Below are 26,232 nucleotides of genomic sequence, written 5' to 3'. Positions count from 1 at the left end.
CGCGGCGGGCGGGGGGCAGCGGCGGGACCGGGCGGGCGGGGGGGTGCGTTGCCATGGCAGCGGGGCGGGTCGGGGGGCCGAGCGGGGCCGAATCGTGCCGAGCGGGGCCGAACCGTGCCGAGCGGAGCTGGGTCGAGCCGAACGGGGCCGGGCGCCCAGCCGAGCGCTGCCGGGCCGAGCCGAACGGGGCCGGGCGCTCAGCCGAGCGTTGCCGGGCCGGGCCGAGCCAAGAGGGGCCGGGCCGGGCCGGGCTGACGGCCGCCCCCGCAGGCGCTGCCCCCCGCCGCCATGCTCATCAAGGAGTACCACATCCTGCTGCCCATGAGCCTGGAGGAGTACCAGGTGGCTCAGCTCTACATGATCCAGGTGGGGCTGGGGGATGCAGGGGGGCGTGGGGCTGAGCGTGGGGGGTGCAGGGGGCCGTGGGGCTGAGCATGGAGCCTGGGGGATGCAGGAGGCCTTTGGGGCTGAGCCTGGGGCGTGCAGGGGGCTGGAGGGCTGAGCCTGGAGCCGGGGGGTGCAGGGGTCCGTGGGGCTGAACCTGGGGGTGCACGGGGCTGTGGGGGGCCTGAGGCTGACCCCAAGGGATTAGCAGGGTGTAGGGGGTCAGTGAGGTTTGGGGGGGGGGGGTCCCAGTACTAGGTGTGGGGCTGGGTGTTGTGGAAGGGTGCCAGGTGCCAGGCTGTAGGGGTGCACGGGTCTGGGAGTGGTGGGGGGCTGTGCTCACCCCGTGGCTCGCCCCACAGAAGAAGAGCCGGGAGGAGTCGAGCGGCGAGGGCAGCGGCGTGGAGATCCTGGCCAACCGGCCCTACGCCGATGGCCCTGGCGGGTAGCGGCCAGTACACCCACAAGGTCTACCATGTGGGCTCCCACATCCCCAGCTGGTTTCGGGCACTGCTCCCCAAGGCTGCGCTGCAGGTGGAGGAGGAATCCTGGAACGCCTACCCCTACACCCGAACCAGGTGGGACCCGCTGTGGCCGAGGGGTGGGCTGCGGGGCCAGCCGTCCTGCTGGGCTCAGCCCTGTCCCCACGCATCCCCCAGGTACACGTGTCCCTTTGTGGAGAAGTTCTCCATCGAGATCGAGACATACTACCGGCCAGACGCGGGCCAGCAAACCAATGTCTTCAACCTGAGCGCGGCGGAGAAGAGGCAGAGGATTCTGGGTGCGTACGGATGCTGCGAGGCTGGCACGGGGCGCCGGGCAGGACGCGGTGCCTTGCCGGGGCTCCCACGTGGTGCTCCCTGGGCTGAGTGCGTGCCGCCCCGAGGGGCTCAGCTTCCCTGCTGGCTGCAACGTGCCTGGCTTTGCTCTCCCTGCTGGCCCTCACGTTTTGGGGACAGCCTTGGAGGGACTCCAGCAGGGGAGGGCACTGGTGCCCTGAGCCCCCTTCCCACTCCCCTGGCAGTGTTGCTGAACTACAGTCTGCGTTAAGGTGTTTAGGGGGGAAGTTGCGTCCTCTGCCGCCTTCCCTTGCCTGTGTATTTGTTTGCAGCCTTCCCCTTCCTGGTCCCAGCCCTGTCCCACGTCATCTGGCACAGCTTTGCCTTCCTGGCCCCTCTCCGGGTATATGTGGGAGCCCACACCGGGCTCCAGCAGGACATTTTGGAGCAGGTGGAGGCAGGGAGGATCTGGAAAAGCATGTCCCCATTTTCCCATCCCCTGCCCTGCTTCCCTTGCTCCCCAGGGCTTTGCTCCAGGTCACTCTCCAGGTCCAGGCCCCTCCACTGCTCTCTGGGGGGAACCGGCAGGCAGAGCCAGGAGCCCGGGGTGGGATTCCTCCCTCGCCAGCGGGTTTGGCCCCGGCCACTGTTGCTTCCCTTTCCCCATGGTGTCAGTCTAGTCGTTTTAGGTACTGGAGTGCAGAGCGTGACGTGCTGCCTCTTAAAATGGAGGCCTAAAATAGGCACTCAGGAAATGATTCATCTGACCTATTTCTGTCATTGGCTCTTGCCGCACCAGGGATGTCCGGCCGGGATGCTGGCAGCTTGGGCTGGGGGGGATGCATTCTGCCCCTGCCACCACCGGCAGCAACCGGGGCCAAGTGGATAGCAGGCAGGGCACAGCTCTGTGCCTGCTGCTTGCTGCCCTGCCTGACTTTTGCCCTGCCGGTGCCCGTCCTGCAGCATCTCGGGGCATCTGCTGTGTCCCATGGGGAGTGGGGCTGGGCTGGGACCAGCCCCAGTGTGGACTCTGCTGGGATTGTGTTTGCCAGCTCTCGCTCTGACCGTGGTGTCCCATAGCACTGACAGATTTAAATCTCATCTCACATTTCAAAAGGCAGTGCAGTAAGGTGGTCTGGGCCAGCCACAGGGATAACTGCTGCATCACCAGTTTTTTTCCCAGCGGTAAAAGCAGACAGACCCACTGGTTGTTGCAGGAGCGATACTGCTGGGAGCCAGTAGATCTCATCCCAGCTCCTCACTGCTGGCCGCAGCGTGCTGCCATCCGAGCCGCTCAGCCGGCACCTCGGGCACCGATTTAAGGGCTCATGTTCGCTTCGCCGCTGCACCGGCCATGTGCCGAGTGCCAGCCTGGGGCTGAGCAGCACTGCTTTGTCAAGGCATCTCTAGTTTGTGTGATGCAGCGGCAGAGGGGCTTTACCCATTGCATAATGATAACTGGGGGGGACAGCGGCACAGGCAGTGGGTGCCAGCCCCGGGGTGCCCTCCCGGCCTCTTGCTGCAGGGTTTGGACACCACGGGTGCTGCTTTCCCAGCCCACAGTGTGTTTTGAAGGCTGGGGAGGTTTGGAGGGTTGGTGGCCCTTTGCGTTGCAGCTGCCCACCACGGGAACAGCCCCGCTTCCAAGCGCCTGCTCTGCAACTGTTCTTTGCTTTTGGAGTCTTAAAAGTCCTCTTCCCCCCTTTTTTTTTGGCCCAAGCTGGAGGAAAAGGCCAATGGATGCCTCAGGGGCATCAATGGGGGCAAATAAATGTGGGGGCTGGCATGGTCTGGGGGGGCTGGCTGGGGACAGCTCTGTGGGAAGGTCGTGGGGGCTAGCGGGACCCCCGTAGCCCAGGCTGGAGGGAGCTGGCCTGGAGACAGGGCTGGAGCAGCTGAACCACAGGAGATTTTGTGCAGGATTGGGGCTGACTGGCCCCCTCCCAGGGTCTATTGGCTTATGTTTTCCTGGGTGCCATCCGTGAGCCCCCCTGCCTCCAGTTTTGGGGAGGCCACCCCCATTTGGGGAGAGGAGGGTGTTGCCATCACACCCCCAAGCTTGAGGGGGGCTCCTCCTGGGTCACATGGTGATTTTGCCGTGCTCTATGACCTGTTATTGGGGGACCCTCAGGTCTTGGGGGGTGGGATGGGGTGCAGCTGGTGGGGCTTACCCCTGTGCTGAGCTGCTTCATCTGGCTGTCCTCAGCACCAGCCCCCGTGTCCCCCAGGGCCACTCTCCCAGCTGCTAAATCTCCTGGCTAATGCACCTACGTGTGTCAGCCCTGGCTCTTTGCACCCCTGCCCCTCCCCCCATGGCCCCGCTGCCTCTCGCGGCCACACCACTCCGCACAGTGCCGGATCAGGCCCCCATGCAAGGACGGGATGTGTTCAGGCCCACCCAAGGGTGCCTTTGATGTTATAGCTGCAGGGTGGAGGGTGTTTGCTACTGGCTGTGCTGGGTGCATGGGTGTGGGAATAATTTGATGGGTGCCCCATCTGATTTTTATGAGTTTTTTCTGCCCGAGGGCAGCTGCCGCCCACATCCCCTCGCCAAGTGCCGTGGGGTGACGAGCACTGTTCCCCCCTGCAGACACCATCGACATCGTGCGTGACCCCATCTCCCCTGGGGAATACAAGCCTGAGGAGGACCCCAAGCTCTACCACTCGGCCAAGACGGGCCGGGGCCCACTGGGGGACGACTGGCTGGAGGCAGCCACTGGCGGGCCCCTGATGTGTGCTTACAAGCTCTGCAAGGTGGAGTTCCGCTACTGGGGGATGCAGTCCAAAATCGAGCAGTTCATCCATGATGTGGGTGAGTGTGGGGCAGCCGTGGCGAGCCCTCGACCCCGGCACCTTGGTGCTGCTGTGGGGGAAGGTTTGGGGGACCCCGGGGTGATGCCGGGCTTGCTCCCCCTGTCTTACTCTGCTTCCCCCTCGCAGGTTTGCGGAAGGTGATGCTGCGTGCCCACCGCCAGGCTTGGTGCTGGCAGGACGAGTGGACGGACCTGACGATGGAGGACATCAGGCAGCTGGAGGAGGAGACAGCGCGGATGCTGGCGCAGAAGATGGCCAAGTGCGGCGAGGCTGAGGAGCCCCCTGCCGCTGGGCCCTGTCCTGAGGGGCGGCCAGAGCCAGGGGGTGCCGGTGGGCAGGAGGGGGCCGAGGTGCAGGGGGTGGCTGACGCCTCCCCTGATGATACCTTTGCCAAGCAGTGGTCCACCTCTTCCCGGTCCTCCTACTCTTCCCAGCATGGAGGTGAGAGACCAGGTCTTGCATGGGTGTGACGGGGACCCCTGTGTCCCAGCTGCTGCTGTTCTACGTAGGAGATCTGTTGAGGGACCCTCTCCTCCCTGGCCTGGGTCTCCCTGGGGGGGGCCTCTGGGTCTGCCAAGTGGTGCTCTAGTGGTGGGTCCCTGAGTGACCCTGGGGTGACCCTGGGGTGGCCCTGGGTCTCTTGGCAGGGGGATCTGAGTGACCTGGGACGGCCCTGGGTCTCCTGGGTGGGCATCTGGGTGACCCTGGGGTGGTCCTGGGTCTCCTGGGTGGGGGTCTGGGTGGCACTGGGTCTCCTGGGAGGGCTCTGGATGTCCCTGGATCTCCCAGGAGTGGCCCTGGGTGACCCAGGGTGGCCCTGGATCTGCCAGAGGGGGGCTCTGGGTGGAGTAACAAGGGGGAGCTTTGGGGAAGGAGTGGGGTCTCACTGTGGGGGGATGCTGGGTGCTGACCCCGTGCTGGTGGCAGGGGGGGTGTCTCCTCAGAGCCTGTCTGAGTGGCGGATGCAGAACATCGCCCGTGACTCTGAGAACAGCTCTGAGGAGGAGTTTTTCGATGCTCACGGTACGGCAGGGCAGCCACGTGGCCACAGCTCGGGATTTCAGTGGCAGGGGCCGGGCAGCAGCTTGGGGTGGGCTGGGTGTGCCTGGCTGCGTGCTCTTGCGGTGCGGGTGCAAGCACAGGGGTGCTCCCCCCACCCATGGTCCCCTCCCTGCCACTGCAGAGGACCTGTCCGACAGTGACGAGGTCTTTGCGAAGGAGATGACGAAGTGGAGCTCCAACGACTTCTTGGACACGCTGGAGCGGCCAGTGGAGCTGGATGAGGCACTGGGTGAGCAGTCGGGGGGCCCTGGCCACAAATCCTGGTGTAGGTGTCCTGGGACAGGGCTGACCCCTGCCTGGGCACCCCAGCCAGGCTCACCGGGGCTGTGTGCTCACAGGGGACGGAGCCAGTGCCACCAAGGTGGATGGCGAAGGACTGGGGGCGACTGGTTTCCCCGAGGTGTGTGCCCCACTTGTCCCTTCCCTCGGGTCGTGCCCCCTGGCCATGCTTGCCAGCACGGGTGCCAAGGGCAGTACTCTCCTTCCCGCAGGGCGGCTTGGTGGAGAGCGCGGCACAGGTATGCCGGATCCACGCGCTCTTCCTCATCCTCCACAGCGGCAACATCCTGGACCAGGGAGTGGGAGAGCCGGGCTCCAAGCAGGCAGATGTGCAGACGCTGGTGGCCACCTTCGACGCCGTCACCCGTGTCCACTTCCCCGAGGCGCTGGGGCATGTGGCGCTGCGCCTGGTGCCTTGCCCACCCATCTGCGCTGCTGCCTACGCCCTCGTCTCTAAGTATGGATGGCAGCGCCCTATGCCAGGGATGGGTACCATGCCACGAGGCGAGGCAGGGGCTGTCCGCCTGAAAAGCCACCCCAGAGCTGTGGGAGGGGACCAGGGAGGTGGTGGCCTCGAAGAGGAGACTTTCCTTCTCCTGGTGTAGCATCCAGGACAAGTGATGGGATGGAGATAACTCCTGGTGCAGCATCCTGGGGCAAGTGGGTGTCGTGCGGTGGGGTGGGGACATTGGGGCAGCCTCCTTCATCCTCCCCTCCGTGTCCCTCAGGCTCAGCCCCTACAGCCACGACAGGGACAGCCTGTCCAGCAGCCAGGACCACATCCCGCTGGCAGCCCTCCCGCTGCTGGCCACCTCCTCGGGGAGCTACCAGCACGCTGTGGGTGCTGTCATTGCCCGTGCCAACCAGGCGTACAGCGCTTTCCTGCATTCCGGGGAGGGAGCCGGCTTCTGCGGGCAGGTGAGAGGGGATTTGGGGGAACCTTTGCTCCGGGCTCCAGCTGGGGCTGTGCCCCTGGGGGCTCTGTCCTTTGTCACCCTTGGCACGGGTGTGTGCTGTCCGCAGGTGGTGCTGCTGGGGGACTGTGTGGGCGGCATCCTGGGCTTTGACGCGCTCTGCCAGAGCCGGGCAGGTGCAGGGGGCAGTCGCAGCAGCAGCCGCCGCGGCAGCCTGGTGAGTGCCGGCACCCTGCCACGTGCCAGGGGCGGGAAGGGGGTCCGTGCCCCTGGGTGCAGGGTTGACGGGGGTGCTGGTGGGGGTTAAGTGGGGGCCGGGCACTTGCTGCCTCTCCCCCTACAGAGCATGGAGCCCGTCTCCCCCGAGCTGTGTGGCAGCAGGGACCCACTGGCCGACGGGGCGGATGGAGCCACAGGGTCCAGCCAGACCAGCCCCGAGCCGGGGGCACAGCTGCCCTGCCGAGAGCAGGGGGACAGCCACCATCACAGCTCCTCGGGCAGGTGAGAGCAAGCGGGGGGTGGTCTGCAGCACTGTGGCCCATCCCTGTGGGAGCCCTTGGGAGCCCTCCTGACCTGACTAATTTTGTGCTTTATGGAAAGGGCGAATTTCCCATCCGCACCAGCCTGGGGAGGAGCGTTGCATGGGGGCAGCCTGCCCTGGGGGCATCTTGCTGGAGCTCTGCTGCTTCCAGCAGCTCCTCCAGACTATTGGAGCCATGCTGGGCACAGCTTTGTCCCCAGGCTGGTGGCAGCGGGACAGTGCTGTCCCTCCCCATGCCCACCAGCCCCACTGTCCCAGCTTGCAGGCCAGCGAGGCTCCGCTGGAGGCAGAGGCACCACGGAGTGGCCCCATGCCGCTGGACGGGGCAGAGGGCACCAGCACCCGCCTCGACTTTAAGGTATCCGGCTTCTTCCTCTTTGGCTCCCCGCTGGGGCTGGTGCTCGCGCTGCGCAAGACCGTCATGCCTGCTCTGGATGGTGAGGACCCCTGCCAGCCACGGTGCCAGCCCCCAGCCCTCCCTGCAGGGCTTGAACTCTTGTCCCTGACTCGTGCTCCCTCTGCAACCCCCGGGACCTCCCCAAAAACCCTGCCTGGGTTTGAGCCCTTTGTGCACCCAGCCTTGGCTGTGTGGGTGTCGGCACTGGTGTGTGCCCAAGCATCCCCTTCCCTGCACTGTGCCAGCCCCAGCTCGTCCCTGGCTGTCACCGATGTCCTGGGTTTGCCTCCCCTTTCCTCTTACCCAGTCTTGCTTTTTCCACCTTGGGCGTTGAGTCCCTGCCACACTGCCCTGTCCCCGCCGGGCTCCTCGCTGCGCAGGCTGGGCAGCCCCGACGCCCCGTCTCTGCCGCAGTGGCCCAGCTGCGTCCCGCCTGTGAGCAGATCTACAACCTCTTCCACGCGGCCGATCCCTGCGCTTCTCGCCTCGAGCCCCTCTTGGCCAAGGCCTTCCACGCTGTCCCACCACTCAGTGTGCCCCGCTACCAGAAGTACCCCCTGGGTGACGGCACCTCGTCCCTGCTGGGTGAGCAGCCCCTACGCCGGGCTGGTCCTGGGCACCCCGGGGTGCGGTGCAGGCTCCGGTGCATCCCAGAGCACCCACGGCACCACAGCAGCCCAGCTGCGGTGGGGGGAGAGTGATGTGCGAGCCCTGCCCACCCCTCTGGGGCTCTGTTGGAGGGCTGGTCCCGGGGTGGGTGGTGTCCCCTTGGGGCTCTGGGTTTCCTCACTTGTCTCTCTCCACAGCGGAGGCCCTGCAGATGCATTCTGCCCTGTTCCTGCCAAAGGTGGACGTGGCTGCACCCCCTACCCCCACCAGCAGCTTTGGGGGCTTCTGGAAGGGCAGTGAACTGGGAGAGCCCCCCACTCCCGCCAGCACCAGTGAAGTTGTCAAGAGTAAGTGCCATTCCCTGCCCATCCCATCCCATGCCGGCACCTTGGGATCTATGATGCAGGATAAGGTCTGGGGATGGATTCATTCGAGCTTTCCCCGCAGTCCTGGAGCGCTGGTGGGGCCCAAAGCGCATTGACTACTCGCTGTACTGCCCCGACGCCCTGACCGCCTTCCCCACCATCACCCTGCCCCACCTCTTCCACGCCAGCTACTGGGAGTCCTCCGATGTGGTGGCCTTCATCCTGCGCCAGGTACGGCGGGCATGGTGGGCTGGGCGGCACGGCTCGCTGGGGCTAGCAGGGGCTGAGCTGGGGCTGTGCTCCTTGGCAGGTGATGGAGAAGGAGGGGCCGCAGCCGGCGGAGAGCGAGGAGAGCTCTATCTACAGCCCTGCCATCCCCCGGGAGAAGTGGCAGCGCAAGCGCACCCAAGTGAAGATCCGGGTGCGTGCCTGTCGGCAGCCTGACCCTTCGCTGGGGCTCTGGGGCTCTGGCCGTCACTGGCTGCCAGGGCAGACCCTGGCCATGGGGTGATGCAGCCAGAGGGTTTGCTCCCGTCTGCCAGGAGGATGCCAGGATGGTCCCGCAGCCCGGTGGGGCCCCTGTGCCACCTCAGGGGCTCCCTTGGGTGCCAGCTGCATCCCCAGGGCAAGCTGCTGAGACCCTGGTGTCCCTGCAGAACGTGACGGCCAACCACCGGGCCTGTGACGTGATCGTGTGTGAGGGCAAAGCGCAGGTCCTCAGTGGGCGCTTCATGTACGGACCCCTGGACGTGGTGACGCTGACGGGCGAGAAGGTACTGCTGGGTCTGCAGGTGCCACCAGCACCCCATCAGGTGGGGCAGGGATGTCCAGGAAGGAGCACGGGGCTAGTGTCACCCATAGCAGGGGAAGGGATGTGGTGAACTGGGACTCTGTGTGGGGTGGTGGGTGAGGGTTGTAAGGACTTTAGGTTGGGGACGTGGCAGGATCTGGAGGTTCAGTCTGTGCTCGGCTCTTTTCCCTCTCCCAGGTGGACATCTACATCATGACACAGCCACTGTCAGGGAAGTGGCTGTACTATGGCACCGAGGTGACGAGCGGCAGCGGGCGCCTGACCTTCACCATCCCTCCAGACAAGGCTCTGGCAATCGGCATCTACCCCGTGCGCATGGTGGTCAGGTGAGACGCAGGTGTGCTGTGCCATCCCGGGTGCCCCTCCGGCCCCTTGGGCAGAGCTGGTGCTGAGCCCTCCCACTCTCCCATCCCAGGGGGGACCACAGCTATGCCGAGGCGTACCTGACGGTGGTGGCCCGGGGCACAGAGTCAGTCGTGTTCAGCATCGATGGCTCCTTCACTGCCAGCGTCTCCATCATGGGCAGTGACCCCAAAGTGCGGGCAGGGGCTGTTGACGTTGTGCGGTAGGTGCCCTTTGATTAAGGGGGACAATCCTCCCCTCCTTGCATGGTGTGGTGACAACCCAGTTGGGGTAGCGAGGGGCACTGGAGCAGGCTGCCTTCCCAGGGGTGAGCTGGGGGATCTCCCACCACCCCTTGGCCCAGAAAGTCTTCACAGTATCTCTGCGCTAGTGCCTTCTTGTGGGAAAATACTCCTGCTTTTGGTCCTGCAGCTGTGCTGTGCCCTCAGCCTTGATAAAGATCCCTGGGAGGAGGCAGGTTTTGGAGGCAGCGCCCACATGTGCTGTGTTGGGAGATTATTGGTGGCTTCCCGCCAGCAGGACTGTCCCCACACAGGCTCCTGGCAGCAGCGCATGTCCCCTCCTAGGCACTGGCAGGACTCGGGCTACATGATCATCTATGTGACGGGACGCCCTGACATGCAGAAGCATCGTGTGGTGGCCTGGCTCTCTCAGCACAACTTCCCCCACGGCGCAGTCTCCTTCTGCGATGGCCTCACCCACGACCCCCTGCGCCAGAAAGCTGCCTTCCTCCAGAGCCTGCGCACCGAGGTGGGGATGGGGATGCTGGCAGGGCTGGGGACACGGGGTTGATGGTGGTGGAGGGGTAGCGTGGGCTGTGCCACAGCCACCTCCGTCCCGGGGGGTGGGGTAGCAGCGCATGCGGAGATGCTCGGAGCTGGACCAGGCTGTGGTGGTGGAGCTGGCACCCTTGCCCATGACGAGGCGCAGGGGGGAAGCTCCCAGCCCAGGGGTGTTGCAGCCATCCCCTTGTAAAATGAGGGTGTCCCAGTCCCCTGGGGGTTGCTGTCCCTGTGGGAAGGGTCGGTCCCTAACACTCTTGTTCGTGAGCAGGCAGAGATTACCATTGTCGCTGGCTACGGCTCTACCAAGGATGTCTCCGTCTACAGCTCGCTGGGGCTCACGCCGGCGCACATCTACATCGTGGGTCGGGCCGTCAAGAAGTTCAATAACCAGTGCCAGGTAGGGTGGCGCGGCTGGGGCTCCTGGGGGGAACTGCTGACCCCACCATGGCGGTGTGAGTGTGGTGGCTGGGGCTGCCGGCTCACGTTGTATCCCCTGCAGTTCCTGTCCGAGGGCTATGTAGCCCACCTGGCTCAGCTGGAAGCCTCAGCCCTAGCCCACTCCCCCAAGGGACCCCCACGGCCTGTGCTGGGCAAAGGCACCTATGGCTGCCCAGCGCCCGTCGACTTCCTACGGAAGCAGAGCCAGCTCCTGCGGTCACGGGGCTCCAGCCAGGCAGAGCGGGATGGGGGACCCCCGCCAGCCCCCCCTGGCCTGCCCCGGGCCAAGCCCCGCAGCATCAGCCTCAAGCTGGAGGGTGAGGAGTGAGGGTGGCACAGCCACTGTGTCCCCCCTCCACCGCAGCCTTCATTTCCCAGCCGGGAGCACCGGGGGCTGGAGCCTGCCATGGGCCCTGAGCCCATAGGAAGGAGACAAGGGCGCTGGGTCCCCGGAGACTGAGGGGCCCTGGGAGACGGCACTCCGAGCCCTGCTGAGATCCAGGGCCATGCCCTCGGGACTGAGCCACCCTGGGTCCCCCCTGCTGCCCCCCAGCTCTGCCTCCACCCCGCTGCCCTGTCCCCCTCCGGTCCTTGGGGCTGTAGAGCTGCGCTGGGCAGTGCCTGGTGGAATTTCTCCCCCCGCCCCCCAGCCCAGAGGAGCTGGTGTGTTGCCCTCCGGGGTGATCTGTCCCCAGGCAGCACTGTGGGGGCTGCAGCCCTGCCCCAGGGCGAGCGGCACCCCCCTGCTCCCCTCCTATTTATTTCCGTTCAGTGTTGCCAGCTGCAGGGCAGAGGAAGGGCTGGCATTCAACAGCGGTTCCTCTGTTCTCTTATTTTCGTTTCGGTGTGAATAAAGCAATGTAAAGACGAGGCACCGGTACCCGTGTCTGCTCTGTACCTGTCAGCCACGGAAGGTGGCACCAGGGCTGCCAGCCACCAGCAGAGCCCTGGCCTGGGGAAGCCTTGGACCCGGGGACACGGTGTCACATGGGGAGGTGGTGTTGGGGCAGCATGGTTTGGTCAGGGGCTGTTTAGGACACGTCATGGCGGGGAAGGGCACAGCTTGGGGTGTCTCTGGGTTGCACCGCTGCTCTCAGGTACGCGTCGATGTCGGCATTAAGCCGTACGCTGCGTGAGCGGTTAGAGCTTTTGTGCAAGAGGAGAGCCATGGTGCTAGGGCAGGGGTGGAGGGAGTGTGGGGCAGGCACAGGAAAGCTGCTGGCTCAGCCACCCTGCTGTCACCTGTGGGCTAGGCATGGGGTGAGGGCCAGGAGGTCTGGGGTGCTGCAGCAGCGTGGGCTTGGCTTTGACCTCCTGCAGCACCGGGCCATGGGGGGGCACGTGCTGACACATCCTCTGTGTGCATCAGAGCTCTTTTACACCGTGAGCCCAGGATGGAGCTTTCTTCCCATCTCTACACCTTAGAACAGTCATTTAGCAGCTACAACACATCCATTGCTCACCACAGCAAGTTAAAGGCTTGTTTTGCAGCGAGTTTGCAAGGCCTCAGGGCCAGGGCTTGCCAGGCTCCACCCTGCTGACCTGTTCCTGGCCTGCCTGCAGGGTTTTTACCTCATTTACCTGTAACAGCAAATTTTCTGAGTGACCAGGTGCCTGTGAGTAGTTTTACTTCTGTTTATATTGGCATAGCACAACCAGAGTTTTATATAGATAGCACTAACAAGCAGTTATTCTATATAAAATATTTACGATGCTGACATGATGATGTACTATAGAGGAAACACCGGCTTGGGATGATAGCAGCAGCCTTGAGAAGTGACGATGGAGGACGTGGCGTGGAGTACAGGCGTGAACAGGCAAGAGCCGGGGCTGAGGCTCAGCAACGCAGCCCCTGCGGCCATGAACAGCTCAGCCAGCCCCAGGTGCGGTGGCTCAGCTCAACATAAAGTATAAAAACATCAAACAAAGAATAAAAGAACTTGGCAGAGAGCAGCAGGCTTGAGCTCGTGTCACCCCACGCGTCTGTTCCTGGCGTGATGATGAGCACAGTGTGGAGCCCGGCAAAGAGCTTCCCCTTCTGTCTGTGCTTCAGCCGTGCGCTGTGATTGCTACACGCTGCTTAATACTGCGACTTAAGTGCACTGCCGTGTCACCGGGCCATGGCGAGCTCCCGGGCCACTTCAAATGACTTCAAATAAGTAAAATTTGTATTAAACATTAATAAACATCAATGAACATTCCACATGTGGAATATCTAAAAGGACCTGTTCAGAGAGCGGTGGGCTCTCCGCTGCGACTGTGGGCTCTACTGCGAGAAGATGCCCTTGAAGCGGATCTTGTCCTCGGCGTCCTTCTCCCGCAGTCGGGCTTCCAGGCTCCGCAGCTCCTTGGAGACGACGGGGCGCAGCGAGGGGTCGAGGGCCAGCACTTTGGCAAAGTCAGCCTGCGCCTCTGCCACGTTCCACACCGCCGCGTGGGCCTTCCCCCGCTTGAAGTAGGCCTTGACGTTGTCTGCGGGGAGAGAGCTGCTGGGCTGGCAGAGCGCAGGGGGGGCTCCCTGGTACCTGCTCGCTCCGCTGGCGTGCACCGCGGCTGGCCAGGCTGGCCCGCCGCTCCTTACCCTCGTACTTGTTGAGGATGGAGGAGCAGTGATCCAGCACCTCGTAGTACTCCTCGCACTGCAGCTTGCACTGGCAGTAATTTAACAGGAGGGGTGTGATCTTCTGGTCAAGCTCGATCCAGTCCGGAGAGCCGGGCTGTTCCTGCAGGATGAGACAGAAGAGGGAGAGTGAGGGGAAGCGCCCAAGAGGGATGCAGGGAGGACTGCACGCCCCCCAGCCAGGGCGGCAGGGGAGCCCCACCTTCATCTGCAGGTTCTTGAGACAGGCGATGGCATCGTAGTATTTGGCAGCTGCCTCCTGCACCTTGCCCTGCCGGTACAGCTCGTTGCCTTCCTTGTGGATCAGGGGTACAGCCTGCAGCTTCTCCTCATCCGTCATGGCCCACGGATCCTGCTGATAGGAGCCGGGCGCCTCCACCTGCCAGCACCCCGTCGTGAGGGCAGAGCCCCAGCACCCCGCTGCCCGCAGCCTCCACCCGGGGCATGGGTGCCACCGGCCATCCTTGGGCTGCCCCTGTTGGCACGGTGCCTCACCTTGAGCACTTCGATGTCGAAGATGAGGGGCTGGGGGTTCTTCTGGAGCTCGTCGAGGTCGGGGTAGCCCAGGGAGTAGTGCTCGTGCAGCTGGGCGATGCTGCAGCAGTGCCGCTGCCCCTCCAGCGGGTCCTTCCCCGCTGCGATGTTGCGCAGGCTCTTGGACACCAGCGGGTAGAGCACCACGTGCTGCGGGGCAGGGGGAGGTGGCGCTGGGCCGGGCTGCTCCCAGGGTGGGGACAGGGACGTCCCCGGGGTCCCACCGCGGGGCCGGGGGCTCGGCGAGGCGGCTGCGCCAAGTGTGAGTGAAGGCCACGCCCCCACACCGGCAAACCACGCCCTGCAGGGCATAAAGCCCCAACAAACCACGCCCCCAAGCGCACGGGCCGCTCACAGCGAGCATCAAGCCCCGGCCCCAAGCCCCGCCCACCTTGGCGTCGCAGCGGAAGCGGGCGCGCTCGCCGGCCCGCATGGTGCGCAGCACCGCCTCCCACACCGGCAGCTTGAACTTCTTGCCCACGATGAGCTCCATGGGCTTCCCCCGCGCCCGGCTGTCGTCCAGCGGCGTCTCCTCGTCCCCACATCGCAGCGTCCGGTAGTGAAAGGTGGCCTGAAGGGGGACAAGGAGGCCGCGGCGTCACCATGGCGACCGGGGGGGAGGGGCTGCACATGCGCGCTGCGCCGTCCAGCCCCCCCCCCTCCCCCGCCCCCACCCGTCCCCTCGCCCCCGTCTCCGTCCCGGCGGCGGCGGTGCGGTTCTGACCTTTGTGCCGTCGCGGAAGTCGGGCAGCGGCCCGGTGCCCTCCCGCAGCACCTCCTTGTACACGCCGTCCGCCCGCAGCTGCTCGACCTGCTGCGCCATCGTCCCCGCGCCGCCCGCCCCGCCCCGCCTCGGCCGCCTCCGCCGCCGCTCGGCTCTTTCCGGAGCAACGCGGCCGCGCGGCGGCGCCCCCTGTCGGCGGGGGGTGGGTACGGCGGGGGCGGGCGGGGACTGCGGGCCGTGGGCGGGGCCAGCGCCGGGCAGCGCTTCTCGCCGGCCCCGGGCGCCCTTTTGGGGAGCCACGCGTGGAATTCAGGGATCAAAACCTCTCGTGAACCTCGGCCACCGCCCTCTCCCGGTGTCCCTGGCCCGCGGGGGGGTTACTGCTCGCCCTGGGGTCACCAAAGCCATGTCATCCCCTCCTGCCATCCCCGGCGGGGTCCCCATTCTCAGTGGGGTCCCCATCCCTTGCAGGGCCCCCATCCCTGGCAGAGTCCCCGTCCTTGGTGGAGTCCCTATCCCCAGCAGGTCCCCATCCCCTGTGGGATCCTCATCCCTGGCAGGTCCCCATCCCCAGCTGCTCCCTGGTTGCCATGTGCGGGCAGGAGGGACAGGTAGCTACAGCAGGTCCCCACTGCACCACCAGCGGGGACGTCCCATGTGACACCAGCACTGGGCTCAGAGACACACACACACACACACACACCCGGCCTCGAGGTGACACAGGGCCATTTGCAGGTGGCAGGCCCCCAGCCGCACGCGGCGGCCAGCAGCATGTGGCGGTGCTGCCCACGCTGCCTACAGCTGTGCCCCCCGTGTGGTCCCCCGTGTGGTCACACCACCGCCAACGGCTGCTGCTGCGTGTGGCCCCTCGCCCGCCTGTGCTTCCGCAGGTGGCTGGGCCCTGCCGCTGCCAGCAGGGTTTGGGGCTGTCACTGTGCTTGTGGCGGTTTTGCCTGGGCGGGCACATCTGCAGCCCCTCACCACCTGCTGCATCGCCTCCTCCTCGCCCTGCACGGCGTCCCAGCGCCCCGGCCCTGCCGTGGCCACCAGCATTGCTCAGCGCTGACAGAGCCTGCCAGATCCCGTGGCCGTGGGTGGCTCGGCCCCATCCTCATCCTCACACGCAACTGAGGCCTCGAGGGAGCTCATGCTCCTTCCCACCTCCTACCTCCCCCCACATTGGATTTTGCTGGTGCTTGGTCCCGGCTCAGCCAGGCAGGTTGCCCCTGGCACCAGCTCAGCTCCCTGCTCCCCTCAGCAGCATTAACCGCAGGCAGGTGCGGGCCCGCGGAAGCACGGTGTTCCCGGCAGCGCTGCAGGTGGCTGGGGAGCCACGTGTGGTCGATGCCAACGTCGGGGTCCCTGCCTGGGGGGAAACCGCCTCTTCCTGCCCACGCTGTTGCTGGATGCCAGGCACACCTGCAAGCAATGCCGCCATGTGCTGCCGGCATCCACAAGGAGCTAGGGACGTGCCACCTGCAAACAGGGGGGAGCCTCGGGGCTGCTTTCATCTCGGTGTCCCCCACCTTGGGGGTCTCCAAGCATCCCAGGGAGGGGAGCACCCCAAGAATGGGTGCTGGGGTCTTGGGGCTTTGCTCCGTGCTGGTGCAGAGGGCAGCCTCGTGGAGGCTTTGGTAGATTTTGGGGTGAATCCTGTTGCCAAAAGGACTGGGCTTCACCAGGCTCTGGCAGCAGGGTGAGCTCCATGGGGGGACACAAGTGGGAAGGGTCCATGTGCCCTGTGCTGGCGGCAGGTGCCTTGGGGAGGCCTGGCCTCCCCCCGAGGACATCCGGGTACCGACCCACCATGGCGAGATGTGTGACGCCAGAAGCGGAGCTGAGCCTCATATTTGGGCACGGAGCAGGTTATTGGAGGCCGGGCCCCGGCAGCTGGGAGATAACCCACTTGATAACGGCTCAAAAGGTGCTGCCGCCTCCATTGGCTCCCTGCTGCGGTGCTGCCTATATATACCCCACCCCACCCTGGGGGGGTCCGGGACGGCAGGATGGTGCCTGTCAGGGTGCTGGGGCTTCTGCTGTGTGTGAAGCTCTGGGGGGGTGAGCAGCAGGGCTGGAGGCAGCAGCCATGGGGCAGGGACCCCCCTCCGGCTCTGGGCTCAGCACCCTCCTTGCTGCAGGCACCGAGGACCTGCGGTTGGTGGACGGAGGTGGGCGCTGCGCTGGCCGGGTGGAGGTGAAGCACAGGGACGAGTGGGGCTCAGTCTGCAATTACAACTTTGACTGGGATGCCCGTTGGGCCGCCGTGGTGTGCCAGCAGCTGGGCTGCGGCGCGGTGGCCCATGCATCCGTCTATGCCCCGTTTGGGCAAGGCACCGGCCGAATCTGGCTGCAGCCCTTCTTCTGCCGGGGGTGACGAGAAGACGCTGCAGGACTGTCCCCACTTTGGCTGGGGAGAGCACTTCTGCGGCCACGAGCGGGACGTGGGGGTGACCTGCAGAGGTGAGGTGGGGAGACTGGCCATGCTGGGACACTCGCCGTGTGCCAGGGCATCCCTGGGCAAGGCTGAGACCGTGCCGGTGCCCTGGTACAGATGCGGTGGAGCTGAGGCTGGTGGGTGGTGAGGATCCCTGCGCCGGGAGGGTGGAGGTGAAGCTGCAGGGACGCTGGGGCACGGTGGCAGACGAGAGCTGGACCATGGAGGACGCCGAGGTGGTGTGCCGGCAGCTGGGTTGTGGCTCGGCCATCAACTCCTATGACGCCAGCAGCCGCTTCGGCAGGGGGGATGGCCCCATCAACCTGGCTATTGTCAGCTGCCGCGGGGACGAGGCCACCCTCTGGGACTGTGAGATCCGCGGCTGGGGACCCTACACTGGCGTTCACAACTTTGACACTGCTGTCGTCTGCCAAGGTAGGAGCTGGGTGTTGGTGGGGGACGTGCCGAGCCTGGTGCATCCCTCCCCGCTGACCCCCACAGCTGTCCTGGTAGGGTTTGCCCGGCTGATCGGTGGTGACGGTGCCTGTGATGGGCGGCTGGAGGTCTGGCAGCACCGAGCCTGGGCCAGCGTCTGCGAGGACCACGTGGACATGAAGGCTGCCCAGGTGCTGTGCCAGGAGCTGGGCTGCGGCGCGGCACTGGCCATCCACGGCACCGGCTGGTTCGAGTCAGGAGCGGGGCTGCGGTGGGACCAGGGGTTCAAGTGCACTGGCACCGAGCCCCTCCTGTCCCGCTGCAGCCGCCAGCCGCCCCGTGGCCAGGGCTGCGCCAGCCACGCCAACATCGTCTGCTCCCGTAAGCGCTGGGGATGCTGGGGGGTGCTGCTGGGGGCTGCTGCCAGGGGGTCCCTGCACCGTCCCCCCTGCCCTCAATGCCCTTTCTGCCACAGCTTACACAGGTTTTCGGCTGGTTGGCAACAGCTCGAGCTGCACCGGGCGGGTAGAGGTGGAATTGGGGGGGACATGGGGGTCCCTCTGCGCCACTGGCTGGGACCTGCCTGATACCCACGTGTTGTGCCACCACCTTGGCTGTGGCCCTGCTGCCACCGTGCCCCCAGGAGGCTCCTTCGGCAGCGGGGATGGGCCACTGCAGCGGCACGCCTTGGTCTGCAGCGGGAGCGAGCGGCACCCGGGCGAGTGCCCCACAGCGGTGCTGGGGGAGCCCGCCTGCCCCCCTGGCCACGCCGCTGCCATCAACTGCTCAGGTCTGTATGGCACCCACTAGGAAAAAGCCTGAAGGGGCTTTTGGGACACCCCAAAAATCGGGAGTGGAAGACGCAGGGTCATTTTAGGGCAAGGGGAGGGCCGCGGCCCCATGGCCCCGCCGGTGATTTTGCAGGCATTGCCGAGCCCCTGCGGCTGGTGGAGGGGGAGAGCCGGTGCGAGGGGCGGCTGGAGGTTGCCACAAGACCCGGGGCCTGGGCCCGTGTGCTGGCGGGGCTGTGGGATGACTGGGGTGCCAGCGTGGTGTGCCGGCAGCTGGGCTGCGGTGTGCCGGAGAAGGTCTACGCCATGGCGGGCTCAGGCACAGCGGAGTTGCAGGGGCTGTGGTGTGCCGGCACCGAGGAGAACGTGGCCCAGTGCAACGTCTCGGGGACGGCCGCCACACCAACCAGCGGCCCCGAGGAGGTGGCCATTGTCTGCTCGGGTGAGTGTGCCGGGAAGGGCCGGGGGTGCCAGCACCCCGAGCGGCTGCCCCAGCCCGGTCCCCTCCATGCCTCGCAGGCAGCCAGCGGGTGAGGCTGGTGGGCGGCCCTGGGCGCTGTGCCGGGCGGGTGGAGGTCTACGTCAATGGCACCTGGGCCACCGTCTGCCAGGACACCTGGGACCTCCTGGATGCCACCGTCGCCTGCCGCCAGCTGGGCTGTGGGGTGGCACTGGCGGCACCCAGCTCGGCTCGCTTCGGTGCCAGCACGGGGCCGCTGTGGCTGGGTGCCGGTGGCTGCACCGGGATGGAGGTGTCTCTCTGGGACTGCCCGGCCTCGGCATGGCACGGCTGCCAGCGCGGTGGTGGGGCGGGTGCCGTCTGCTCAGGTCAGTGCTGTGTCTCCCCAGGTTGGGGAACATCTCCCCCGGGGGGGTCCCAGCCTGGCTGCTCCGTGACCCCCCGCACCCCCTTGCAGAGCAGCTCTCCCTCCGGCTGGTGGGCAGCAGCAGCCGCTGCAGTGGGCACCTGGAGGTGCTGTACAATGGCACTTGGGGCCGCGTGTGTGCCAACGGCACCAGCCCCGCCACGGCCGCCGCAGCTTGCCGGCAGCTGGGCTGTGGCGACGGGGGGAAGCTGATGGCTGCCTCTGCCCGGGCCTCTGCCCCTGCCTGGCTGGCCTGGGTGAGCTGCAAGGAGGGGTCCCGCTCGCTCTGGCAGTGCCCCTTGGCACCCTGGCACCTGCAAGCCTGCAGCCCCGGTGGGGACACCATCATTGCTTGTGATAAGGACATTGATGGCAGGAGCGGGACGCCCACCCTGTCTCCGGGGAGCCACTGCCCAGATGGTGCCGATTGCACAGGTAGCTCTGCCCATGCCAGCAGCCCCCCGTGCCAGGATGGCCAGGGTCCGCCTGCTCACACTGCCTGGCCATGTCCCCACAGATGACCCCAGCAGCATCACCCCGACAGCAGTGGCAAGGACTGTGCCAGTGCCAACGATCTTGTGCATAGTGCTGGGGACACTGCTGTGCCTGACCCTGGGTGCCCTGGCCGTGCAGACATGCCGTGCCCGGGCTTGGTGCCAAGGTGGGTCCTGGCTGGTGGATGCCAGGGAAGAGCTGGTTTGGGGGTCCCGGGCTCCCCCTGCCATGGGCAGTGGGTGGCCCCAGTGCCACCCACGCTGCCCATGGCCCCAGGTGAGCACTGCTTATTCTTTCAGGCCCTGGTAGAGCTGCAGGTGCCATGGGTGATGCTGTCTATGAGGAGCTGGAATATGCCTTGACGCCGGCGTACCAGGAGATGCCCAGTCGCTTCGGTCAGTGCCACCTCCCATGCCCGGCACCCTTCCCTGAAGCGGGGGGGAGGCTCTGCCCCCCAGCCTCACCGCAGCACCGTGTCCTGGTGGTGTGGCATTGTGTTGTGGGGGGTGTCCCTGGTCCCACCGTGGCCCCACTCTGTGGCATCGGGCAGTGCCGGCTCTGGCCACCCCCAACACCCCGTGTCCCCCCTCCAGGGTCTCTGTCGGAGGGGTCAGAGACAAAGTTGCCGTATTACACTGGGGATGACGTGGAGGAGAGTGACCCCAAGGCAGCCTCAGGTAAGGGCACGGGGGCAAGAAACCAGTGGGGAGCCCTGGGGAGGGGGAACACAGCCAGGTTTTGGGAAGCTGCAGGGACACGGCCGCCCTTGCCTAGGCAAGCCCAGCTTGACTGCAGCTCTCATTAGCAAAGCATCACCTTCCCCTGCCGATGAATCCCTCCTGCAGCTCTGCCTGAGAGCGTGCGGCCCCAGTGCCACAGGCACATCCCCAGTGGCGTGGCTGGAGGGGGGGTGGCACAGCCAGACCCCTGCCATGGCCTCCAGTTCACTCCCATGCACCCCGGTGCCTGTCCCAGACTCCCCTGCCCTGCTTGAGCATGGTGCCCCGGATGGCTATGATGATGCCACGGCCGTGCCAGAAGAGTCTCCCGCTCCCAGCACTGGGGATGTCTCCAAGGGGGTGGCACGGCCGAGCTGGGGCTGTGTCTCACCCACAGGTAAGAGGGGCCACAGCTGCCCTGTCCCCTGGAGAGCCACTGCTGCGGAGGGGGTTGGCTGTGGTGGCGGGCAGGGAGCAGGCAGCAAATCCATGGAGGCTGCAGCAAGACCCCACTTGGGGTCTGGCATGAGGGACATAAAGCAGCCCCTCCCCAAGGCACCAGCCTTTGCTGTCCCCCAAGGTGGAAGCAGTCCCCCTCCAAGTCCCCCAGAAGCCACCACAGACCCCCTGGCACAGCCCCCGAGGGACACGGACTATGACGATGCTGATGTCAGCACCCTGGCGACATCACTGTGAGGACACCCGGGCTGCACCGCGGGGTCCCCTGGGAAAATGTCTGCAGGGTGGGGGGGTTCTGTCCCCAAGAAAGGGTGGCCCTGGCCACAGAAGTCACCTCTCCCTGCCCAGAACTGCAGTGCAGCAGCAGAACAGCTCCTGTGTCTCTCCCACGAGCAGTGCTGCAGGGATTATTTTTTATTATTATTATTTCACTGGGAATTTATCTTTTTTTTTCTATTAAAACCCCCCAAATTTTCTATTGAAACTCAAAATGGCTGGAGACTCATTTCCAAGACTGGCACCTCACTCTGAGGTCCATCAGCCATCCCTGGGGGATGCGGGACAAGAGCTGGACCCACAGACACACCCCTGGGCATGGTGGGGACGGGGGAAGGATGGGGGAGAGCGTAGGGGGATTCCTGGGACTAGCTCCGGGGCTTTTATTTGGCATTGGCAAACACCCGCACCACTATTCCCACTGCCACGTGTGGGAAAATGGGAGCAAGAAGGACCCATGGCTTTGCGTGACCCCCAGCAGTGGCAGGCAGGGTCTCCTGCCCTGTGCCCCCACCAGGCTCAGACCCAGGGAGGCTTCCCCCCAGCTTCGGCAGCACCGTCAGCTGGGCTAGCAACAGCTCCGGGTGTTGGAGGGACCCCTCCTGAAGGGGGGGAGCACCTTCCTGCCCCCCACACCCCCGGTGCCCGGCAGCACCCCGCGGTGGAAGGGCAGCCGGGCCATGGCCCCCGTCTGCAGCACATCCTGCTTGAGGAGGTCCTGGATCTTCAGGTTGGGCTTCAGCGCCCGCAGCGCAGCCACCTCGTGCAGCACTTCCTCGTGTAACCCGGACGTGCTCAGGCTAATTTAGATAGAGGAAGAAAAAGAGCAGAGTGGTTAAATCACCCTCCGCTCTCCTGGGTGTCGGGGTGCTGTGTCTCCCTCCCTGACCCACAGCATCCGACCATGGGGTACTGGCATGGAGGTGCCAGGGATGGAAGGGGGACGCACCAGGAACCTTACCCCAGGGCCCGCAGCGGGCAGGTGGGATGCCGGAGCTGCTGGCAGAGCTGCAGGATGCCATCGGCTCCCAGCTCATTGTCGCTCAGGTCCAGGCAGGTGAGGTGGGGGCTCTCCATCAGCCAAGCAGCCAGGGCTTGGCAGCAGGCACCCGTCAGCTGGCAGCTCCCCAGCCTGCAGGACCAGGGCAAACAGGGATGCAGGGTTTGACCAGTGGGTGGGCAAGCTGCTCCGGGTGGGAGGGAGGGAGCGCCAGCCGGACCCCAGCCCCTTACCGCAGCGTCTGTAGCTGGCAGGTGCGGGGCTGGAGCCCCTCACACAGCAGCTTCACACCGGCATCACGCAGCCCCTCGCTGAAGGACAAATCCAGCTCCACCAGGCATGGGCTGGTGCTCAGCGCAGCGGCAAGGTCCTCGCAGCAGGCACTGGTGAGGCGGGTGTACCACAGCCTGCCGGGGACCCGTGGAAAAGACCCTCAGAACCAGCCTGAGGGCCCCCCCCTGCCACCCCATCACGGTGGTTGTCCCCTGGTGCCGCTGCTTTTGAACCCTGGGAGAGCAGGACAGAGGGATGGCACCACCCCAGAGAGGCTCTTTCAGGGTACCTCCCCAGCACTCCACCCCATGAGTATGGCCAACTGGGAGATGCTCATGGTGTGCAGGGGGATGCCCATGGGTGGCGGGGCCACTCACCGCAGGACGCGCAGGCGGCAGCTGGGCTGCCGCAGCCCCTCGCAGAGCAGGTGCACACCGCCATCGCCCAGCGTGCCGTCACCCAGCTCCAGTCGGACCAGGCTGGGGTGTTGGGCCAGCAGCGCCGCCAGCTCCGCACAGCAACTCTCCGACAGCCCGCACCACTGCAGCCTGCAGGGAGAGCGCAGGGACCCAGGGGCCCATCACCCCTGCCCTGGCTGCCCCAGCACCCTGCCACCTGGCCAATCAGCATGGAGGAACCACACTCACCCTTAGCACAGCCAATGAGCAGGAAGGGACCACACCCTCCTACCTCCCCAACCAATCAGCAGGAAGGGACCACACACTCCCACCTCCCCAGCCAATCAGCAAAGAGGGACCACACCCTCCCACCTCCCCAGCCAATCAGCAGGAAGGGACCACACCCTCTCACCTCCCAGCCAATCAGCACGGCAGGACCACCCCCCCATGGTCCATGAGGCCGGCGGTGATGCCGCGTGGCAGCTGTGGGGTGCCAGCTGTGCCCCCCGTGCCCCGCCAAGCCAGCCAGGGTGCCCAGGCTGTGCTCAGTGCCCTCGCCCAGTGCCGCCCATGGGCTGGGCTCGGTGCCTGCCTCTTACCGGAGCTCCCGCAGGTGGGTGCCCGGGTGCCGCAGCGCTCGGCAGAGCGGGTAGATGGAGGCGGGCAGCTCCTGCTGCCCACCCTGGGCACGAGGGTGTCCTCTGGCTCCTGAGGCACCGGAGCTGCAGGGGGACAGAGTGGGGTGGCACAGGTGGCCCTCATTCGCACCGGGAGCTCCCGGCTTCCACACCCCCTGCTTCCCAAGTAGACCTCACCACCATGGCCCCCTCGAGAGGGACCTTAATGGCTTTGGAGATGCAGAGGCTGGTGAGCATTCCTGCTGGAGTCACCTGCTCCCAAGCAAAGCCCGGGGTGCACTTAACATTCCAGCAGTGGGGATCCCCCCTTTGGAGGTGAGAAGGGGGGCATGACGCCAGCCTGATGCCTGGGCACGGATGGGTCTGCTCTGGCTGGGGGGTTGAGCCGAGAGGCTCCGTCTCCATCAACCCCACCATGCGCAGCAGCCGGAGGAGCCTGCCCAATCCTTATGCTCCCATGATTTCCCCCAAGAATAAGCCAAATCCTCAGCTGAGGAATGAAAGCTCCAGGAGAAGCATAAGCTGGTGTTTGGGTGGAAGGTGCTGAAATGCCTCTAAAAGCATCTTTTGGGGTGAAGGAGGAGAAACCTTTGCGATGTGGGGCTGCTGGAGCAGAGGGGAAGGACTCACCGTGGCACCGACACAGGCAGCTCATCCCCGGGGTCCTGCTGACCGAAGGAGCATCCCCGCAGGGTGACACAGCCCAGCCCAGCCCACTGCCTGATGCAGAAGGAAAGAGCTGTCTGGTCATACGCCGTCAGCTTGACGTCCTGCAGGTCTATGTCACTGAAACAATCCAATGCACTTTGTGCAAGGCTTTTGTCATTCAACTCGAACAAAAAGTGGAAAGTGTCCAACTCAGAAACCTTCGGTGCTTGGCTGGGGCAGGAGGTGCCTCCATGCCTCCCCTGAAGCCACCTCAGCATGTCTTCCCTGGCTCGTGGCAAAATTCTGCACCCAATGGTTTTGTCTGCGTACTCCATTGATTTTTGGCTTACCAGACCAAACAGGAACCGCACCGTCAAGTTCAAATCCTGCCTGGACTTGCTGTAGCTTTCTAATAACATATTTACATCCTTTGCAAGAGCCCTGGAGTCACCAACCGTCTCCTCATCGTCCTCCAGAACGTAAAACATGGCTGCAAAAAACTCCTGGAGGTGCAGGTGGGTGAAGCTGTAGACGTTCCCGTGGTCTGTGCCTTTCTTTGAGATCTTCTCGTTGAGGAAGAGGGGGAGAAGATTCATCTGGTCCAAGCCACGGTCCTGGATTTCCTTCTCCTCAAAGAGGACCTTGTGCTTCCAGATGCCATCAGCAGCCAAGGAGCAAAGGTTGTGCAGGAACCGCTGGAAGTCCTGCAGGTTGTCGCTGCCTCCACACGTCGTTAACCGGGAGAGGTAAACCAGGCTCATCCACGTGGTGGCTGTAGAGCACTCAACCAGGTTTTTCTTCTTGCAAAGCTCTTGTTTCAGGATGGTGCAGATGGTCCAGCTCATGAGGGGGATGGCGCACAAACCGTAGAGGATCCTGTTGCCCCTGGCAAACCTGAAGGCCATCTCAGCTTTATCATCATTCTCAAAATACCTGTGGAAATATTCCTCCCTCATGGCTGCCGAAAATCCCAGTATTTCTGCGTAATACTCGCCCTCCAGGCACTGCCCCAGGCTTTGAAGAGCTGTTGGCCTCGTGGTGATAAGCAAGGAAGACCTGGGGAGAAGAGTCTTCTTGAACAGGCTCATCAGGGTGGTTTCCAGCGGCTTCACTTCCCTGGGGTCAGAGCTCAGCTCACCTTCGCACTGAGCCAAGGAAAATCCCAGGGCCTCGAAGCCATCAAAAATGAAGAGGATCTTCTCCTGCTCATCCAGGATCTTCCCAGCTGGCATGTGCCCCTGAGGGCAGCACTTTGAAACCAGGTCTAACATGCTCGCTTCCTGGGTTGAGGTAATGTCTTTACAGTCTACGCAGAAGATGTAGTCAAACTGCGTGTAGGTGGTCCCTTCCACCCACTCCACCATCACCTTCCTGACCGTCATCGTCTTCCCCATCCCTGGGGCCCCCACCAGCACCACAACCTGTGGTGTTTGCCCGTCTTCGTCGGGTTCAAACAGCGTCTGCGTGGTGATGGTGACGGTGGCCACTCTGTTGCTGGTGTTGGCACACTTAGGGCTGGTGCCCACAGCTTCATGCTCACCTCCACGCTTGCTCCGAGGCTTCCTGGCGATGGTCAGGGCGGTGTAGCGGCTGCTGAGGGACAGGTGCTCCCCAAGACATGAGTTCACTTCTTTGTAGCGGAGGAACTCCCGGACCACGTGCTCTTTGTATTTCTGCTTGTACTCTGTGCCGGTGAGAAGCAGAGTCAGTTCCCAGCACACATCGTTTCAGTGACCTAGAGTCAGTCTCCTCGGGGGTTCCCAAGGGGCTCCTACCCAGCACAACTGTGCTCCTGACACGCCAGTGGGACACTTGTTTCCATGCATGGAGCTTTCCTAAGTCTGGCAGAGGCCGTAAGGATGGTGCCTGTGAGAACTGAGGGCCTCTGGTTGGTTCTGGGAGTGCCCTTCTTCTCCCCTGGGTCCCCTGCGGTCACCCTGATCCATCAACCCCTGTTTTAACCCCCCTGCAATCCTTACTCCCCTGGGAGCAAATGCAATTGCCTGGGGCCACCTGCAGCCTCCATCCCCCTCTGCTTGTGCCGCTGGGGCTGAAGGCACCATCCCTGGGCTCCCAGGGACACCTTTGGCTCCAAAGCTTTACCAAACATGAGCTCTGCAGAGATGTCCTTAATCTCCATCCCAGGAAGAAAGGATCTGCCCAGCCACCTGCCAGGCAGTGCCAAGAGCTGAAGGCTCTTCTCCAGGCAGGGGGGAGTCCAGCAGTCCGTGAGGATGGCAAGAGAGGTCACTGCAGCCCCCAGACTAACAGGATCGCGGTGGGACAGCTTCATGTTTCCACGCTTCCCCGGGGAAGCCAAAACCTGCTTTTACCAACTTCTCCCTGTCTTCAGGATAACTGAAGGGAAAAAGAGAGAAAGG

General features: G+C 64.7%; 4 protein-coding genes across 5 annotated transcripts in view; 2 read left to right on the top strand and 2 right to left on the bottom strand.

Moving 5' to 3' along the window:
* Positions 1-154: 154 nt before the first annotated feature.
* PITPNM1 (phosphatidylinositol transfer protein membrane associated 1) lies at positions 155-11,411 on the top strand. The gene is given in 24 exon segments (XM_056353454.1): positions 155-366; positions 747-827; positions 829-962; positions 1,044-1,165; positions 3,754-3,975; positions 4,104-4,418; positions 4,905-5,000; positions 5,161-5,268; positions 5,378-5,439; positions 5,531-5,775; positions 6,047-6,236; positions 6,342-6,449; positions 6,576-6,733; positions 7,032-7,210; positions 7,585-7,755; positions 7,977-8,126; positions 8,227-8,375; positions 8,455-8,565; positions 8,801-8,917; positions 9,133-9,281; positions 9,371-9,520; positions 9,885-10,068; positions 10,372-10,500; positions 10,603-11,411. Coding segments are annotated over 24 exon segments (3,675 nt in total). The 5' UTR covers positions 155-288; the 3' UTR covers positions 10,870-11,411.
* A 751-nt stretch (positions 11,412-12,162) lies between these two features.
* Positions 12,163-14,574, bottom strand: AIP (aryl hydrocarbon receptor interacting protein). Its single transcript, XM_056353527.1, has 6 exons — positions 14,420-14,574; positions 14,087-14,266; positions 13,657-13,845; positions 13,364-13,540; positions 13,123-13,264; positions 12,163-13,013 (listed from the first exon to the last, which is right to left on the bottom strand). Exons 1-6 carry the CDS (start codon positions 14,516-14,518, stop codon positions 12,808-12,810), a joined length of 993 nt encoding a protein of 330 aa, XP_056209502.1. The 5' UTR covers positions 14,519-14,574; the 3' UTR covers positions 12,163-12,807.
* Positions 14,575-16,330: 1,756 nt separating this feature from the next.
* Positions 16,331-21,109, top strand: LOC130155793 (scavenger receptor cysteine-rich type 1 protein M130-like). Its single transcript, XM_056353479.1, is given in 14 exon segments — positions 16,331-16,477; positions 16,558-16,787; positions 16,789-16,879; positions 16,971-17,288; positions 17,367-17,669; positions 17,764-18,078; positions 18,213-18,521; positions 18,599-18,907; positions 18,997-19,380; positions 19,463-19,606; positions 19,740-19,835; positions 20,034-20,117; positions 20,416-20,556; positions 20,740-21,109. Coding segments are annotated over 14 exon segments (2,892 nt in total). The 5' UTR covers positions 16,331-16,425; the 3' UTR covers positions 20,856-21,109.
* A 142-nt stretch (positions 21,110-21,251) lies between these two features.
* Positions 21,252-26,232, bottom strand: part of LOC130155795 (NACHT, LRR and PYD domains-containing protein 3-like) — an 11,834-nt gene continuing 6,853 nt past the window's right edge. For both annotated transcript variants that reach the window (XM_056353483.1, XM_056353484.1), the window contains 6 exons: positions 23,834-25,535; positions 23,165-23,287; positions 22,545-22,715; positions 22,128-22,301; positions 21,856-22,026; positions 21,252-21,694 (listed from right to left, as the gene is read on the bottom strand). In XM_056353483.1, the coding sequence (XP_056209458.1) occupies positions 21,463-21,694; positions 21,856-22,026; positions 22,128-22,301; positions 22,545-22,715; positions 23,165-23,287; positions 23,834-25,535 (2,573 nt within the window). In that variant the 3' untranslated portion in view covers positions 21,252-21,462. The remainder of the gene's footprint in view (positions 21,695-21,855; positions 22,027-22,127; positions 22,302-22,544; positions 22,716-23,164; positions 23,288-23,833; positions 25,536-26,232) is intronic.

Source organism: Falco biarmicus, chromosome 10 (assembly GCF_023638135.1).
Source record: "Falco biarmicus isolate bFalBia1 chromosome 10, bFalBia1.pri, whole genome shotgun sequence".
NCBI classification, from domain to species: Eukaryota; Metazoa; Chordata; class Aves; order Falconiformes; family Falconidae; genus Falco; species Falco biarmicus.
This window is presented reverse-complemented; position numbering and strand designations above follow the sequence as displayed.